The 17,492-nt window shown below is 46.5% G+C and overlaps 1 protein-coding gene across 1 annotated transcript in view; it reads left to right on the forward strand.

The window, feature by feature from the left end:
• The first annotated feature begins 8,531 nt into the window (after window positions 1-8,531).
• Window positions 8,532-17,492, forward strand: part of mesd (mesoderm development LRP chaperone) — a 35,840-nt gene continuing 26,879 nt past the window's right edge. The window contains exon 1 of the mRNA XM_070858681.1: window positions 8,532-8,705. Within this exon, the coding sequence (XP_070714782.1) occupies window positions 8,553-8,705 (153 nt within the window). The 5' untranslated portion in view covers window positions 8,532-8,552. The remainder of the gene's footprint in view (window positions 8,706-17,492) is intronic.

Genomic DNA, 17,492 nt, shown 5'->3' on the forward strand with positions numbered 1-17,492 from the left:
GTGTCGAGTGCACCTTGGATCTCACTGGATTGATCCCTGTGCCTACTGAGTGCCCACAAATGTATTGCACTGAAGTGTCAGCCTGGATTTGGTGCTGAAGTCCTGCAGTGGGACAGCCATTGACCCAACGGACTGAGCCAAACCGACACACCTACATTTCAGGCTTGCTGGGAAATATCTACAGGTACCACATCGAGGAAGTGATCAGTGGGAAGGAATAGTCTCACCGAGGGGGTTCAGATAACGTAATTAACCACAACAGGGAAATTTAAAGGGGGGCCAAATTGGCCCTCGCCCCGATTGGGAGAGGTAACCTTCCGGGCTGGGACTTTAATCGCCCAGCCTGGCGGTCCCGCCCCCGATATGGAATTGGGTCATGCGCCCCTCCAAGGAAGCGGAGCGCTGTCTCCGGCACTCCCGGGGCGACAGCACGGTGCTGAGGAGACCTGTGCTACACGGATATTCCGTCACCAGGGGCCACAAGTAGCACGATCGACTGGGCCAGCGGCCCAGCACACAAAACGGAGTGCCCGGCTGCACGATGGCGTCCGCCAATTTAAATGGCAGCCTGGGGCGCTAAATGCCTCCTCTTTAAGGGGCTCCCAGAGGCGGATGCCCGCCATTGGGAAATTTCCCCCGCGGGGCGCTGAGGGGTCGGCGTATCGCCGGTTGTGATTTGGCCCAGGGCACTCATCGCGGGGCGCGGTGCTACCAGCAAAGTGCCGCCCAAACCTCCGGGGCAATTTCCTCCGCCACCTCCCCTGGGCAAAAACGCCATTGCGCCCTCGGAAGGCACTAACGGGGCTTTAAAAACGGTCAATTTCGGCCCCAAAGTGTTGATTGTCATTTGAACCACAAAATGTGATGATTTGCATTGTTTTCATTTCACAAACTATTATAATTTATAACACAGACCTGCTGTTTTGTTCACAAATTGGAAGTAGTATTGCTGTTGCTGGGCAGTCTATCCGCAGCAACAAGTGTGTCGGTTCATAGTTCGGGCCAGGATACAGCATTGTCATAACATCCTGCTGGAAAGCTCTAGTTTGTCACGTAATCATTTTTTGATTGGTGTTTTTAATCATCCATAGCTAATTGCTGGGAAATAACACTGCACTTTTTGATTAGCAGATTGTTTGTGGTAAAATTCCCAATTTCGTTTTAATTGTTCCATTGGCCGCATTGGCAAGGCCGGCATTTCGTGCCCATCCCTATTTGCCCTGAGAAAATGATGTTGGGCCTTCTCCTTGTGGTGATAGTATCCCCACCATGGTATTAGATGAGGAATTTCAGGATACTGACCCAGTGATGAAGGAAAGGTGACATATGCCCATGTCCGGATAGTGTGTGACTCGGAGGGGAACTCACTGATGATGTTACCCATCATCATAGGCAGTCCCTCGGAATCGAAAGAGTCCTAAGGTGGCTGAACAGTCCAATGCGAGAGCCACAGTCCCTGCCACAGGTGGGACAGATAGTCGTTGAGGGTAAGAAAGGATGGGACAGGTTTGGCGCATGTTCCTTTCGTAGCCTGCACTCGTCTTCTGCATGCACTCGCTGACGAGTCACGAGGCGCTTAGCACCCTTCCGCATCTGCCTCCTCCACCCAGGGCGGTCTTTGGTCAGGGACTCCCAGGTGTCAGTGGGGATGCTGCACTTTACCAGGGAGGCTTTGAGGGTGTCCTTGTAACGCTTCCTCTGTCCACCTTTGGCTCGTTTGCCATGAAGGAGTTCCGAGTAGAGCGCTTGTTTCAGGAGTCTCGTGTCTGGCATGCGGATGACGCGGCCTGCCCAGCGGAGCTGATCAAGTGTAGTCAGTGCTTCAATGCTGTGGATGTTGGTCTGATCGAGGATGCTAATGTTAGTGCGTCTGTTCTACCAGGAAATTTGTAGGATCTTGCGGAGGCATCGTTGGTGGTATTTCTCCAGCGACTTGAGGTGTCTACTGTACATGGTCCATGTCTCTGAGTCATACTGGAGGGCGGGTATTACTACAGCCCTGTAGATCATGAGCTTGGTGGCAAATTTTAGGGCCTCGTCTTCGAACACTCTTCGGCTGTGCTGGCGCACTGGAGGCGGTGTTGAGGTTACCACACCATGGCTGAAGTTGTGCTCGCCGGTAGAGGTCACAGGAGAGCGAAAATGTTGTCGACGTAACCTCGGTGAGTTGCTGCAGTGCATCCTGTACATGGCATGTACTGCAGCCACGATGCGCCAGTGGTGGAGGGGGTGGATATCGAGTCCAGTTGCAGGGGGACTGATCGAGGGAACACTCCGGATGGTGACAAACCTCTTAAGTGCTATTGCAGCTGCACCCAGCCACCCGGGCAAGACAAATATTCCATCATGCTCCTGTCACTTGAGCCCTGTCTCTGACAACAACTTGCACTGATGTACCATAGAATCGCAGAATCACAGAATCACGCAGCACAGAAGACCATTCGGCCAATCCTCCCTGGGCCAGCTCTTTGAAAGAGCTATCCAATTAGGCCCAATCCCCCCTGCTAACCCTAACCCTGTAAATGTTACCTTTTCAAGTATAGATGCAATTCCCCTTTGAAAGTTACTATTGAATCTGCTTCCACCGCCCTTTCAGGCAGCGCATTCCAGATCACAACAACTCGCTGTGTGAAAAAATTCTCCTCCTACAGCCCCCCCGCCCGCCCGCCCCCCCCCCTCCGGCTCTTTCACCAATTACCTTAAATTTGTGTCCTCGGGTTATCAACCCTGCTGCCACTGGGAACCGCTTCCCCTTGTATACTCTGACAAAGCCCTTCAATGCCTCTATTAAATCTCCCGTTAACCATCTCTGCTCTGCCGAGAACAATCAGATTCTCCAGTCTCTCCACGTAACTGAACTCTCACATGCCTGATACCATTCCCTCGACATTCATGTCCTTCCTACAGTGTGGAGTCTAGAATTTAACACAATACTCCAGCTGAGGCCTAACCAGTGATTTATAAATGTCTAGCAGCATCTCCCTCGCTTTTGTACTCAATGCCTCTATTTATAAAACCAAGGATCCTATATGCCCTTTGAATAGCCATTTTAACCAACCCTGCCACCTTCAAAGATTTGTGTACGTACACCCCCAGATCTCTCCCTTTAAAATTATATAATTTAGTTTATATTGTCTCTCCTCATTCTTCCTACTTCACACTTCTGTGTTAAATTTCATCTGCCATGTGTCTGCCTATTTCGCCAGTCTGTCTATGTCCTCCTGAAGTCTGTTACTATAGTCTTCAGTGTTTACTACATTTCCAAGTTTTGTGTCATCTGCAAACTTTGAAATTATGCCCTGTATACCCAGGTCCAGGTCATTAATATATATCGAAAAGACCAGTGATCCTGGGCACCACTGTATATCTCTCTCCAGTCCCAAAAACAAGCGTACACCACAACTCTGCCCTTTCTGCCCCTTGGCCATTTTCATATCCATGTTGCCACTGTGCCTTTAGTCCCATGGGATTCAATCTTGCTAACAATTTAATGTAGTAAATGTACCAACAGTAATCAAGGCTAAGGGAGATCGCTGAAGGGCTTCGGCAACAGTCCAAAATCGCTTTATAGATTTGAAATGGGCTGGTCGTAGGTTGTTCCAAGTCGTGCTGGATCGGCATGTATTTGCTGGTTGTATTCTTTTGATGACCAAAATGCTTGGAAAAACTGTGACACATGGAATGGATCCTTTTAGAGCACCCTGAGTCCAACCTGAAGGATCAAACATAAGAACATAAGAAATAGGAGCAGGAGTAGGCCATTTGGCCCCTCGAGCCTGCCCGCAATTCAATAAGATCATGGCTGATCTGATCTTGGCCTCAGCTCCACGTCCCTACCCGCTCCCCATAACCCTTTACACCTGTGTCGTTCAAAAATCTGTCTATCACCACCTTAAATATATTCAATGACTCAGCCTCCACAGTTCTCTGGGATAGAGAATTCCAAAGATTCACAACCCTCTGAAAGAAGAACTTCCTCTCATTTCCATTTTAATTGGATGAACCCTTATTCTGAAACTATGCCCCCTAGTTCGAGATTCCCCCGCGAGGAGAAACATCCTCTCTGCATCGACCCTGTTGAGCCCCCTCAGAATCTTATATGTTTCAATAAGATCATCTCTCATTCTTCGAAACACCAATGAGTATAGGCCCAACCTACTCAACCTTTCTTCATAAGACAACCCCCTCATCTCAGCAATCAGCCTTCTCTGAACTGCCTCCAATGCAAGAATATCCCTCCTTAAATAAGGAGACCAAAGCTGTACACAGTACTCTAGGTGTTGTCTCACCAACACCCTGTATATTTGTAGCAAGACTTCCCGACTTTTATACTTCATCCCCCTTGCAATAAAGGCCAATATTCCATTTGCCTTCTTAATTACTTCCTGTACCTGCATGCTTACTTTTTGTGTTTCATGTACAAGGACCCCCAGATCCCTCTGTACCGCAGTATTTTGTAGTCTCTCTCTCCATTTAAATAATAATTTGCTTTTTTATTCTTCCTACCAAAGTGGATAATCTCGCATTTACCCACATTATATTCCATCTGCCAATTTTTGCCCACTCACTTAGCCTGTCTATATCCCTTTGCAGATTCTTTGTGTCCTCTTCACAACTCGCTTTCTCACCTATCTTTGTATCATCAGGAAATTTGGCTACATTACACTCGGTCCCTTCATCCAAGTGGGATTACGGAGACGTGGCTCCAGGATGATCAGGGCTGGGAACTCAACATCCAGGGGTATTCAACATTCAGGAAAGATAGAATAAAAGGAAAAGGAGGTGGGGTAGCATTGCTGGTTAAGGAGCAAATTAAGGCAATAGTTCGGAAGGACATTAGCTTGGATGATGTGGAATCTATATGGGGAGAGCTGCAGAATACCAAAGGACAAAAAACGTTAGTGGGAGTTGTGTACAGACCTCCAAACAGTAGTAGTGATGTTGGGGAGGGCATCAAACAGGAAATTAGGGGTGCGTGCAATAAAGGTGCAGCAGTTATAATGGGTGACTTTAATATGCACATAGATTGGGTTAACCAAACTGGAAGCAATACGGTAGAGGAGGATTTCCTGGAGTGCATAAGGATGGTTTTTTAGACCAATATGTCGAGGAACCAACTAGGGGGGAGGCCATCTTAGACTGGGTGTTGTGTAATGAGAGGGGATTAATTAGCAATCTCGTTGTGCGAGGCCCCTTGGGGAAGAGTGACTATAATATGGTGGAATTCTGCATTAGGATGGAGAATGAAACAGTTAATTCAGAGACCATGGTCCAGAACTTAAAGAAGGGTAACTTTGAAGGTATGAGGCGTGAATTGGCTAGGATAGATTGGCGAATGATACTTAAGGGGTTGACTGTGGATGGGCAATGGCAGACATTTAGAGACCGCATGGATGAACTACAACAATTGTACATTCCTGTCTGTCGTAAAAATAAAAAAGGGAAGGTGGCTCAACCGTGGCTATCAAGGGAAATCAGGGATAGCATTAAAGCCAAGGAAGTGGCATACAAATTGGCCAGAAATAGCAGAGAACCCGGGGACTGGGAGAAATTTAGAACTCAGCAGAGGAGGACAAAGGGTTTGATTAGGGCAGGGAAAATGGAGTACGAGAAGAAGCTTGCAGGGAACATTAAGACGGATTGCAAAAGTTTCTATAGATATGTAAAGAGAAAAAGGTTAGTAAAGACAAACGTAGGTCCCCTGCAGTCAGAATCAGGGGAAGTCATAACGGGGAACAAAGAAATGGCAGACCAATTGAACAAGTACTTTGGTTCGGTATTCACTGAGGAGGACACAAACAACCTTCTGGATATAAAAGGGGTCGGAGGGTCTAGTAAGGAGGAGGAACTGAGGGAAATCCTTATTAGTCGGGAAATTGTGTTGGGGAAATTGATGGGATTGAAGGCCGATAAATCCCCAGGGCCTGATGGACTGCATCCCAGAGTACTTAAGGAGGTGGCCTTGGAAATAGTGGATGCATTGACAGTCATTTTCCAACATTCCATTGACTCTGGATCAGTTCCTATGGAGTGGAGGGTAGCCAATGTAACCCCACTTTTTAAAAAAGGAGGGAGAGAGAAAACAGGGAATTACAGACCGGTCAGCCTGACATCGGTAGTGGGTAAAATGATGGAATCAATTATTAAGGTTGTCATAGCAGTGCATTTGGAAAGAGGTAATATGATAGGTCCAAGTCAGCATGGATTTGTGAAAGGGAACTCATGCTTGACAAATCTTCTGGAATTTTTTGAGGATGTTTCCAGTAGAGTGGACAAGGGAGAACCAGTTGATGTGGTATATTTGGACTTTCAGAAGGCTTTCGACAAGGTCCCACACAAGAGATTAATGTGCAAAGTTAAAGCACATGGGATTGGGGGTAGTGTGCTGACATGGATTGAGAACTGGTTGTCAGACAGGAAGCAAAGAGTAGGAGTAAATGGGGACTTTTCAGAATGGCAGGCAGTGACTAGTGGGGTACCGCAAGGTTCTGTGCTGGGGCCCCAGCTGTTTACACTGTACATTAATGATTTAGACGAGGGGATTAAATGTAGTATCTCCAAATTTGCGGATGACACTAAGTTGGGTGGCAGTGTGAGCTGCAAGGAGGATTCTATGAGGCTGCAGAGCGACTTGGATAGGTTAGGTGAGTGGGCAAATGCATGGCAGATGAAGTATAATGTGGATAAATGTGAGGTTATCCACTTTGGTGGTAAAAACAGAGAGACAGACTAATATCTGAATGGTGACAGATTAAGAAAAGGGCAGGTGCAAAGAGACCTGGGTGTCATGGTACATCAGTCATTGAAGGTTGGCATGCAGGTACAGCAGGCGGTTAAGAAAGCAAATGGCATGTTGGCCTTCATAGCGAGGGGATTTGAGTACAAGGGCAGGGAGGTGTTGCTACAATTGTACAGGGCCTTGGTGAGGCCACACCTGGAGTATTGTGTACAGTTTTGGTCTCCTAACCTGAGGAAGGACATTCTTGCTATTGAGGGAGTGCAGCGAAGGTTCACCAGACTGATTCCCGGGATGGCGGGACTGACCTATCAAGAAAGACTGGATCAACTGGGCTTGTATTCACTGGAGTTCAGAAGAATGAGAGGGGACCTCATAGAAACGTTTAAAATTCTGACGGGGTTAGACAGGTTAGATGCAGGAAGAATGTTCCCAATGTTGGGGAAGTCCAGAACCAGGGGACACAGTCTAAGGATAAGGGGGAAGCCATTTAGGACCGAGATGAGGAGGGATTTCTTCACCCAAATCAGACCCTGGGGCACATCATTGAGCACTGCCCTCAGAGAAAAGTCACTGGCAGCCTGCAACAAATGCACGCTGTTACCAGATGCTTTGGCCTGGATATCTGACTTAGATATTGAAATTTGATTTGTTTTGCTACTCCCATAGGAAAGCAGCCTCCCAGCAATGCCAATGGATGTGTTTGTGCCGCAATGTTCATCATCATCATCATCATAGTCAGTCCCTCGGAATCGAGGAAGACTTTCTTCCACTCCTGAAGTGAGTTCTTTGGTGGCTGAACAGTCCAATACGAGAACCACAGTCCCTGTCACAGGTGGGACAGATAGTCGTCGAGGGAAAGGGTGGGTCGGACTGATTTGCCACATGCTCCTTCCGTTACCTGTGCTTGATTTCTGCAGGCTCTCGGCGATGAGACTCGAGGTGCTCAGCGCCCTCTCGGATGCACTTCCTCCACTTAGGGCGGTCTTGGGCCAGGGATTCCCAGGTATCAGTAGGGATGTCGCACTTTATCAGGGAGGCTTTGAGGGTGTCCTTGTAATGTTTCCTCTGCCCACCTTTGGCTCATTTGCTGTGAAGGAGTTCCGAGTGGAGCGCTGGCTTTGGGAGTCTCATGTCTGGCATGCGAACCATGTGGCCTGCCCAGCGGAGCTGGTAGAGTGTGGTCAGCGCTTCAATGCTGGGGATGTTGGCTTGGACAAGCACGGTAATGTTGGTGCGTCTGTCCTCCCATGATTTTGCAGAGACATCGTTGGTGATATTTCTCCAGCAACTTGAGGTGTGTACTGTACATGGTCCATGTCTCTGAGCCATACAGGAGGGCACAGCACTGCCCCCCACTCATCAAGATCCACGGTGTGGCCCTGGACACCGTGGACCATTTCCCATACCTCGGGAGCCTCCTATCAACAAGAGCAGGCATTGACGACGAGCTCCAACACCGACTCCAGTGCGCCACTGCAGCCTTCGGCCACCTGAGGAAAAGTGTGTTCGAAGACCAGGCCCTCAAATCTACCACCAAGCTCATGGTCTGTAGTAATAGCCGCCCTCCTGTATCATTCAGCGACAAGGACCAAGTTCATTGTAACACGAGTCTGCGCACTGCGCACTGATTGGGGAGGGGGCGCGGCCTAACCAGGCTTCAATAATCCAATTGGTACACGTCCCAACATGGGCGGGACCCGCCCAGCAAGAGGTGATTGGCGGGTGCCGGAGGGATGCGCGGTGATTGGCGGGTGCCTGAGGGGGAGCGCGGTGATTGGCGGGGGACGGCGCGTGCTCCGGCGGTTGGGGTAAGATGGCGGCGGGCTGGGCGTACTGTCTGTTGTTGATCCTAGTGCTGGTCCTGGGCGCTGCCGGGGACGAGAATCGGCCGAAGACCGGCAAGAAGAAGAAGGACATCCGCGATTACAACGATGCCGACATGGCGAGGCTGCTGGAGGAGTGGGAGGTAGGGGAGGAGGGCCCCCGGGGGGTTGCGCGCGAGGGGGGCCCCCAGCTCGGCCTTCACACCCCGGTGCTGGAGTTCCAGGGAGCCAGACACAGGCCGCCCCCAGGCCAGCTGTCCCCGAGGATCAGTCCCCGGGTCGGGCTGCGCTGTCCACATCCCACACCGCAGCTTGACTTAATTCGAGTTGCTGAGTGAAGAAGTCAGCATCACTGACTGGGTTTGAAATGTTGTGCAAGTTCCACAACCGTTAAATAGAATTCTCCAGCAACTGAAGGGGGAGGGGAAGTTCTTTAGATAGGTCTCAGTTCATTATAGAAATATCAATGAATCTATATAAACATTATCTCCTTATTAAGATGGAGAGTGACACGGTTAATTCAGAAACTAGGGTCCTGAACTTAAGGAAAGGTAACTTTGACGGTATGAGGTGTGAATTGGCTAGAATAGACTGGCAAATGATTCTTAAAGGGTTGATGGTGGATAAGCAATGGCAAACATTTAAAGATCACATGGATCAACTTCAGCAATTGTACATCCCTGTCTGGAGTAAAAATAAAACTGGGAAGGTGGCTCAACTGTGGCTAATGAGAAATTAAGGATAGTGTTAAAATCAAGGAACAGGCATATAAATTGCTTAGAAAAAGCAACAAACCTGAGGACTGGGAGAAATTTAGAATTCAACAGAGGAGGACTAGGGTTTAATTAAGAAGGGGAAAATAGTTTACGAGAGGAAGCTTGCAGGGAACATAAAAACTGACCGCAAAAGGTTCTATAAATGTGAAGAGAAAAAAATTAGTAAAGACAAACGTAGGTCCCTTGCAGTTGGATTCAGGTGAATTTATAATTGGGAACAAAGAAATGGCAGACCAATTGAACCAATACTTTGGTTCTGTCTTCACAAAGGAAGATACAAATAACCTTCCGAATGTACTAGGGGACAGTGGGTCTGGTGAGAATGAGGAACTGAAAGATATCCTTATTAGGTGGGAATTGTGTCAGGGAAATTGATGGGATTAAAGGCCGATGAATCCCCGGGTCCTGATAGTCTGCATCCCAGAGTACTTAAGGAAGTGGCCCTAGAAATAGTGGATACATTGGTGATAATTTTCCAACAGTCTATCGACTCTGAATCAGTTCCTATGGACTGGAGGATAGCTAATGTAACACCACTTTTTAAAAAAGGAGGGAGAAAGAAAGCGGGTAATTATAGACCGGTTAGCCTGACATCAGTAGTGGGGAAAATGTTGGAATCAATTATTAAGGATGAAATAGCAGCCCATTTGGAAAGCAGTGATAGGATAGGATCGGACCGAGTCAGCATGGATTTATAAAAGGGAAATCATGTTTGACGAATCTTCTGGAATTTTTTGAGGATGTAACTAGTAGAGTGAACAAGGGAGAACCAGTGGATGTGATGTTTTTTGACTTTCAAAAGGCTTTTGACAAGGTCCCACACAAGAGATTGGTGTACAAAATCATAGCGTATGATATTGGGGGTAATGTGATGACGTGGATAGAGAACTGGTTGGCAGACAGGAAGCAGAGAGTCGGGATAAATGGGTCCTTTTCAGAATGGCAGGCAGTGACTAGTGGGGTGCTGCAGGGATCAGTGCTGGGACCCCAGCTCTTTACAATATACATTAACGATTTGGATGAAGGAATAGAGTGTAATATCTCCAAGTTTGCAGCTGACACTAAACTGGGTGGTGGTGTGAGCTGTGAGGAGGACACTAAGAGGCTGCAGGGTGACTTGGACAGATTAGGTGAGTGGGCAGATGCAGTATAATGTGGATAAATCTGAGGTTATCCATTTTGGGGGCAAAAACACGAAGGCAAAATATTATCTGAATGGCGGCAGACTAGAAAAAGGGGAGGTGCAACGAGACCTGGGTGTCATAGTTCATCAGTCACTGAAAGTGGGCACGCATGTATAGCAGGCAGTAAAGAAGGCAAATGGTATGTTGGCCTTCATAACTAGGGGATTTGAATATAGGAGCAGGGAGGTCTTGCTGCAATTGTACAGGGCCTTGGTGAGGCCTCACCTGGAATAGGTCTCCTAGTCTGAGGAAGGACGTTCTTGCTATTGAGGGAGTGCAGCGAAGGTTCACCAGACTGATTCCAGGGATGGCTGGGCTGTCATATGAGGAGGGACTGGATAAACTGGGCCTTTATTCACTGGCGTTTAGAAGGATGCGAGGGGATCTCATAGAAACATATAAGATTCTGACGGGACTGGACAGGTTAGATGTGGGAAGAATGTTCTCGAAGTTGGGTAAGTCCAGAACCAGGGGACATAGTCTTAGGATAAGGGGTAGGCCATTTAGGACTTAGATGAGGAGAAACTTCTTCACTCAGAGTTGTTGACCTGTGGAATTCCCTGCCGCAGAGAGCTGTTGATGCCAGTTCATTGGATATATTCAAGAGGGAGTTAGATATGGTCCTTACGGTTGAGGGGTATGGAGAGAAAGCAGGAAAGGGGTACTGAAGGAATGATCAGCCATGATCTTATTGAATGACGGTGCAAGCTCGAAGGGCCGAATGGCCTACTCCTGCATCTATTTTCTATGTTTCTAACACAAGCTACCAATGTACATAAGAACATAACAATTAGGAGCAGGAGTGGGCCATTCGGCCCCTTGAGCCTGCTCCACTATTCATATAAGATCATGGCTGATCTTCGACCTCAACGGCACCTTCTGGCCCTATCCCCATTTCCCTTGATTCCCTTAATATCCAAAAAATCTATCAATCTCTGTCTTGAATATACTCAATGACTGAGCTGCCACAGCCCTCTGGGGTAGAGAAAAATTCACCACCCTCTGGGTGAAGAAGTTTCTCTTCCTCTCAGTCCTAAATGGCCGACCCCTTATTCTGAGACTAACCCCTGGTTCTAGACTCCCCAACCAGGGGAAACATCCTCCCTGCCAAGCCCTGTAAGAATGTTGTATGTTTCAATGAGATCACCCCTCATTTGTCTAAACTCTGGAGAATATAGGCTGAGTCTACTCAATCTCTCCTCATAGGACAATATCCCCCCATCCCAGGAATCAGTCTGGTGAACCTTTGTTGCACTCCCTCTATGGCAAGTATATTCTTCCTTGGGTAAGGAGACCAAAACAGTACACAGTACTCCAGGTGTGGTCTCACCAAATCCCAGATAATTGCAACAATTGTATTCCAATCCTTTTGTAATAAAGGCGAACATACCATTTGCTTTCCTGATGCCAAACAGCCCATCGTGCCTGTGCTGGCTCTTTGAAAGAGGTATCCAGTTAATCCCATTCCCTGCTAAAGAGCCATAGCCGTGCAAATTTCTCATTTTCAAGTATTTATCCAATTCCCTTTTGATTGTTGCTATTGAATCAGCTTCCAGTGCCCTTTCAGGCAGCGGCTTCCAGATCATTATAACTCGATGATGGTACTGATGAGCTCTCTAGAATTTTGCAGCACATAAGAAAGCCATTTGGTCTGTTGTGCTTGAGCTGGCTTTCTGTAAAAAGCTAACCACTTTCTCCTGCCCCATTAAAATCTTTATTTTTTTTCCACCAAGTATTTATTCCCCTTTTTTATTCCCACGGCTGCCCATATCCTAACTTGCACCAAGTCACACTCACCCATCACCCCTGTGCTCGCTGACCTGCATTGGTTCCCGGTTAAGTAACGCCTCGATTTCAAAATTCTCATCCTTGTTTTCAAATTCCTCCATGGCATCGCCCCTCCCTATCTGTAATCTCTTCCCACTGTCGTCGTCCCCCCCCCCCCCCCCCCCCCCCCGCCCGAGATGTCTGCGCTCCTCTAATTCTGCCCTCCTGAGCATCCCTGATTATAATCGCTCAATCATTGGTGGCCTTGCCTTCTGTTGCCTAGGCTCCAAGCTCTGGAATTCCCTTCATAAACCTTTCCACCTCTCTACCTCTCTTTCCTCCTTCAAGGTGCTTGTTAAAACCTACCTCTTTGACCAAGCTTTTGGTCACTTTCCCTAATTTCTCCTTTGTGGCTCGGTGTCAATTTTTTTGTCTCATAATACTCCCGTGAAGCACCCTGGGACGTTTCACTACGTTGAAGGTGCTAAATAAATACAAGTTGTTTTAAAAGTTGTTATGGATTCTGCTTCCAACTGCTAATGCTAGTCGAGCATTAACCTATCATTATTCTTTTGATGATCTTAAAGCTATGCTCACCTAGTTACTGATTCACTAACAACTATGGTTAAACAGTGGGGACTATGACTTCAAATTGGGCTGCGAGCCAACTAGACAATGACTGGATCTAGATTCCCAGACTGCAGCCTGGTTTCCTGGTGTCCCACAACTCTGAATCAGCTCTTTGGCTTCAAATAGGACACTCCCTGAAGTTGTCTCCACATCCATGCTGCTGGTTCGTCATTGGAGTGGCTAAAGCCGGCTAAACGAAGAATGTTAAGAAGGGAGCGAGCTGGGGAAAAAGTCGGGAAGGGAGCGAGCTCGTTGGCATGATCATTTAAAAAAAAATAGAAACATCATGCTTCTGGTTGTTGGAGTGCACAGTATTCTTTTAGCACAGCTTCCAGTTCGTTGGCGGCATTTACTCCGTAAAGGAAAGTATCCTGCTGCCTTAAGCACAGAGGGTTTGGATAAGAATGATTCTACCAGCAATGATGGGATGAATTGAGAAGGATGTAAAGGGTCAGAAGACTGAGGGTGTGGGAAGTTAGAATAGAGGATATTGTAGAGCTAGACTAGGTTGTTGCTTTGGAAGGATTTGAAGTTGAGGATTTTAAAATAAATGCATTAAGTGAGAGGGAGCTGGTGTGTATCAGTGAGGAAGGAGGCTGATGGGCGAGCACGACTGAGTGGGACAGCAGTCTATCAGCTGAGTTTTGGATATGTTGTAGTTGAAGAATGGGAGATCATCACCTGAGCAACCAAATGGTGAAGGAGACCCAACGTGAGGGTTTCAAAGCAGCAATCAATAGCATTTTCTTGAAAAATGACAATGCTGTCTATGCTGTGAACAAGAAATACTTTCATGGTTTTCATTCCCCAACCCATGCAAACACAGTAACCAGTTGGCAAGTTACTAAGTTAAACATAAATCAGGAATCGCCTCAAAGCTGCTCCAACTTTGCCGGCAATGCGTCGCAAACCTCGCTTGCGCACCAACAGGATTTGCACTGCACTTCAGTAACATTAGCAGCTACAGCTCCAAAGAAATTACCAGACATTGTATTTTGTTTAACAAAGAAGATATTGCAAATCTTTTGAGTGTAAAAAGTTTTTATTGTCCGTTTTCAAGAGATAACCCGTGGATATTATTGCAGAAAGAAGTATTACTGAAACAAAATTTGTGTTCCAGAAAATGCGCAAACAATTCCTGCTGTAGGATTATATTTTTAAAATTTCATGTCTTGAAAGCTAATTCTGAATATGTTCAAAATTGAGCAGGATATGGTCTGTGCTAAAGGTGAAATTTGTTTTAAGAAGTCAGTGTACTGTGGATCCCTTCCACTAAGAACTGTTAAATTACTTAATTCAACATTCACTTTATGCAAGAGTCCTGAACTTAAAGAAAGATAACTTCAATGGTAGACGTGAATTGGCTAGGATAGACTAGCGAATGATACTTAAAGGGTTGACGGTGGATAGGCACTGGCAGACGTTTAAAGATCACATGGATGAACTACAATAATTGTACATCCCTGTCTGGCGTAAAAATAAAATGGGGAAGGAGGCTCAACCGTGGCTACCAAGGAAAATTAGGGATAGTGTTAAATCCAAGGAAGAGGCATATAAATTGGCCAGGAAAAGCAGCAAACCTGAGAACTGGGAGAAATTTAGAAATCAGCAGAGGACGACTAAGGGTTTAATTAGGAGGAGGGAAATAGCGTATGAGAGTAAGCTTGCAGGGAACATAAAAACTGACTGCAAAAACTTCTATAGATATGTGAAGAGAAAAAAAATTAGTGAAGACTAATGTAGATCCCTTGTAGTCAGAATCAGGTGAATTCATAATGGGAAACCAGGAAATGGCAGACCAATTGAACAAATACTTTGATTCTGTCTTCATTAAGGAAGACACCGAATAACCTCCCGAAAATACTAGGGGACCGAGGGTCGAGCGAGAAGAAGGAACTGAGGGAAATCCTTTAGTCAGGAAATTGTGTTAGGGAAATTGATGGGATTGAAGGCCGATAAATCCCCAGGGTCTGATAGTCTGCATCTCAGAGTACTTAAGAAAGTGGCCCTAGAAACAGTGGATGTATTGGTGGTCATTTTCCAACATTCCATGGACTCTAAATCAGTTCCTATGGATTGGAGGGTAGCTAATGTAACCCCACTTTTTAAAAAAGGAGGGAGAGAGAAAACTGACATCGGTTGCGGTGAAAATGCTAGAATCAATTATTAAAGATAATAGCAGCGCATTTGGAAAGCACTGACAGGATCGGTCCAAGTCAGCATGGATTTATGAAAGGGAAATCATGCTTGACAAATGTTCTAGAATTTTTTGAGGCTATAACTAGTAGAGTGGATAAGGGAGAACCAGTGGATGTGGTGTATTTGGACTTTCAAAAGGCTTTTGACAAGGTCCCATACAAGAGATTAGTGTGCAAAATTAAGGCAATGGGATTGGGGGCAATGTATTGACGTGGATAGAGAACTGGTTGGCAGACAGGAAGCAAAGAGTAGGAATAAACAGGTCCTTTTCAGAATGGCAGGCAGTTACTAGTGGGGTACTGCAAAATTCACTGCTGGGACCCCAGCTATTTATAATATACATTAATTTAGATGAAGGAATTGAATGTAATATCTCCAAGTTTGCAGATGACACTAAGCTGGGTGGCAGTGTGAGCTGTGAGGAGGATGCTAAGAGGCTGCAGGTTAGGTGAGTGGGCAAATGCATGGCAGATGCAGTAGAATGTGGATAAGTGTGAGGTTATCCACTTTGGTGGCAAAAACAGGAAGACAGATTATTATCTGAATGGTGACAGATTAGTAAAAGGGGAGGTGCAATGAGACCTGGGTGCCATGGTACATCAGTCATTGAAAGTAGGCATGCAGGTACAGCAGGTAGTAAAGAAAGCAAATGGCATGTTGGCCTTCATAGCGAGAGGATTTGAGTATAGGAGCAGGGAGGTCTTGCTGCAGTTGTACGGGGCCTTGGTGAGACCACACCTTGAATATTGTGTGCAGTTTTCGTCTCCTAATCTGAGGAAGGACATTCTTGCTATTGCGGGGGTGCAGCGAAGGTTCACCAGACTGATTCCTGGGATGGCAGGACTGACATATAAAGAAAGACTAGGATCGACTAGGCTTGTATTCACTGGAATTTAGAAGAATGAGAGGGGATCTTATAGAAGCATATAAAATTCTGACGGGATTGGACAGGTTAGATGCAGGAAGAATGTTCCCGATGTTGGGAAAGTCCAGAACCAGGGGTCACAGTCTAAGGATAAGGGGTAAGCAATCTAGGACCGAGATGAGGAGAAACATTTTCACCCAGAGAATTGTGAACCTGTGGAATTCTCTACCACAGAAAGTTGTTGATTCCAGTTATATTCAAAAAGGAGTTAGATGTGGCCCTTACGGCTAAAGGGATCAAGGAGTATGGAGAGAAGGCAGGAATGGGGTACTGAAGTTGCACGATCAGCCATGATCATATTGAATGGTGGTGCAGGCTCGAAGGGCCGAATGGCCTGCTCCTGCACCTATTTTCTATGTTCAATAGTAAAAGCCTAGAAGGTTTTCAAATTGTAGAAAACTTTGAAAGCTGCACACTTTATTGGTGGACTTTTGTCCGAGGAGGGCGATGGTGTCGAGCCATTTTGCTTCCAAGCTCCCCCTCCCGTGTTATAAAAATTCCACAAACCCCCTGGAACACAACACAAGTATTGTTTCTGTATAAAAATTAGTTATTAATAGCTCTATTGCACCTTGCGTAAAGAACAATAGATTAAGTCCTAAATTTACATCAGCAAAATACTGCGGATGCTGGAATTCTGAAATAAAAACAGAAAATGCTAGAAATAGTCAGGTCAGGCAGCATCTGTGGGGAGAGAAACCGAGTTAACGTTTCAGTTCCGTGGAAGGGTCATCGACCTGAAACGTTAACACTGTTTCTCTGATGCTGCCTGACCTGCTGAGTGTTTGCAGCAATTTCTGTTTTTATCCTAAATTTACATTGTGCCCATTTGCTGCCCAGGGTCTGCTCCATATCAACCATTCACTTCACAGGACATGAAGCAGGAGCAACCAGCGCAGTGCTCACAACAGGCGCATTCTGTGCACACTCGGTCGGACGGGACTATAATTCCACGTCCTCCATCTCGGAAACAAAACTTCCCTCTTCTTTCGATACCAATCCCAACATGGCAGTGAAAGCCAGCGACTTGAATTAACAGCATCACTAATGGTGGCGGCAGATGGCACATGAGACAAATGGAGAAATAAACAGGGCCCTGAGTGACTTTATCTACCTGACCTCCTCAGAATAAATCCTTTAGTGACGAAGGCAGCCCCCCTCCCCACCCTCTTTCCTCCTCCCCAACCCTTTCACAAATAGCCAGCAGTATCTCAAAGGACACGAGCACCAGACGAGGCCAATCCGTCCGTTGGAGAAGCGCATGGTCAGGAATATAAAGCTCTTGAGTTTGAGGTACGAGAAAAATCGTGATAACACCTTCAGCCCTTTTATTAACTCAGACCGAAGACATTGAAGGCATGTCATGCTGGATCCCGATTATTACGGCCTTGCCACAGGCCCAGAGACTGGAAAACTCTTCCATCCTCTTTCTCTCCTCCCCTCCCCGCC

Source organism: Pristiophorus japonicus, chromosome 17, assembly GCF_044704955.1.
Source record: "Pristiophorus japonicus isolate sPriJap1 chromosome 17, sPriJap1.hap1, whole genome shotgun sequence".
NCBI lineage: Eukaryota > Metazoa > Chordata > Chondrichthyes > Pristiophoridae > Pristiophorus > Pristiophorus japonicus.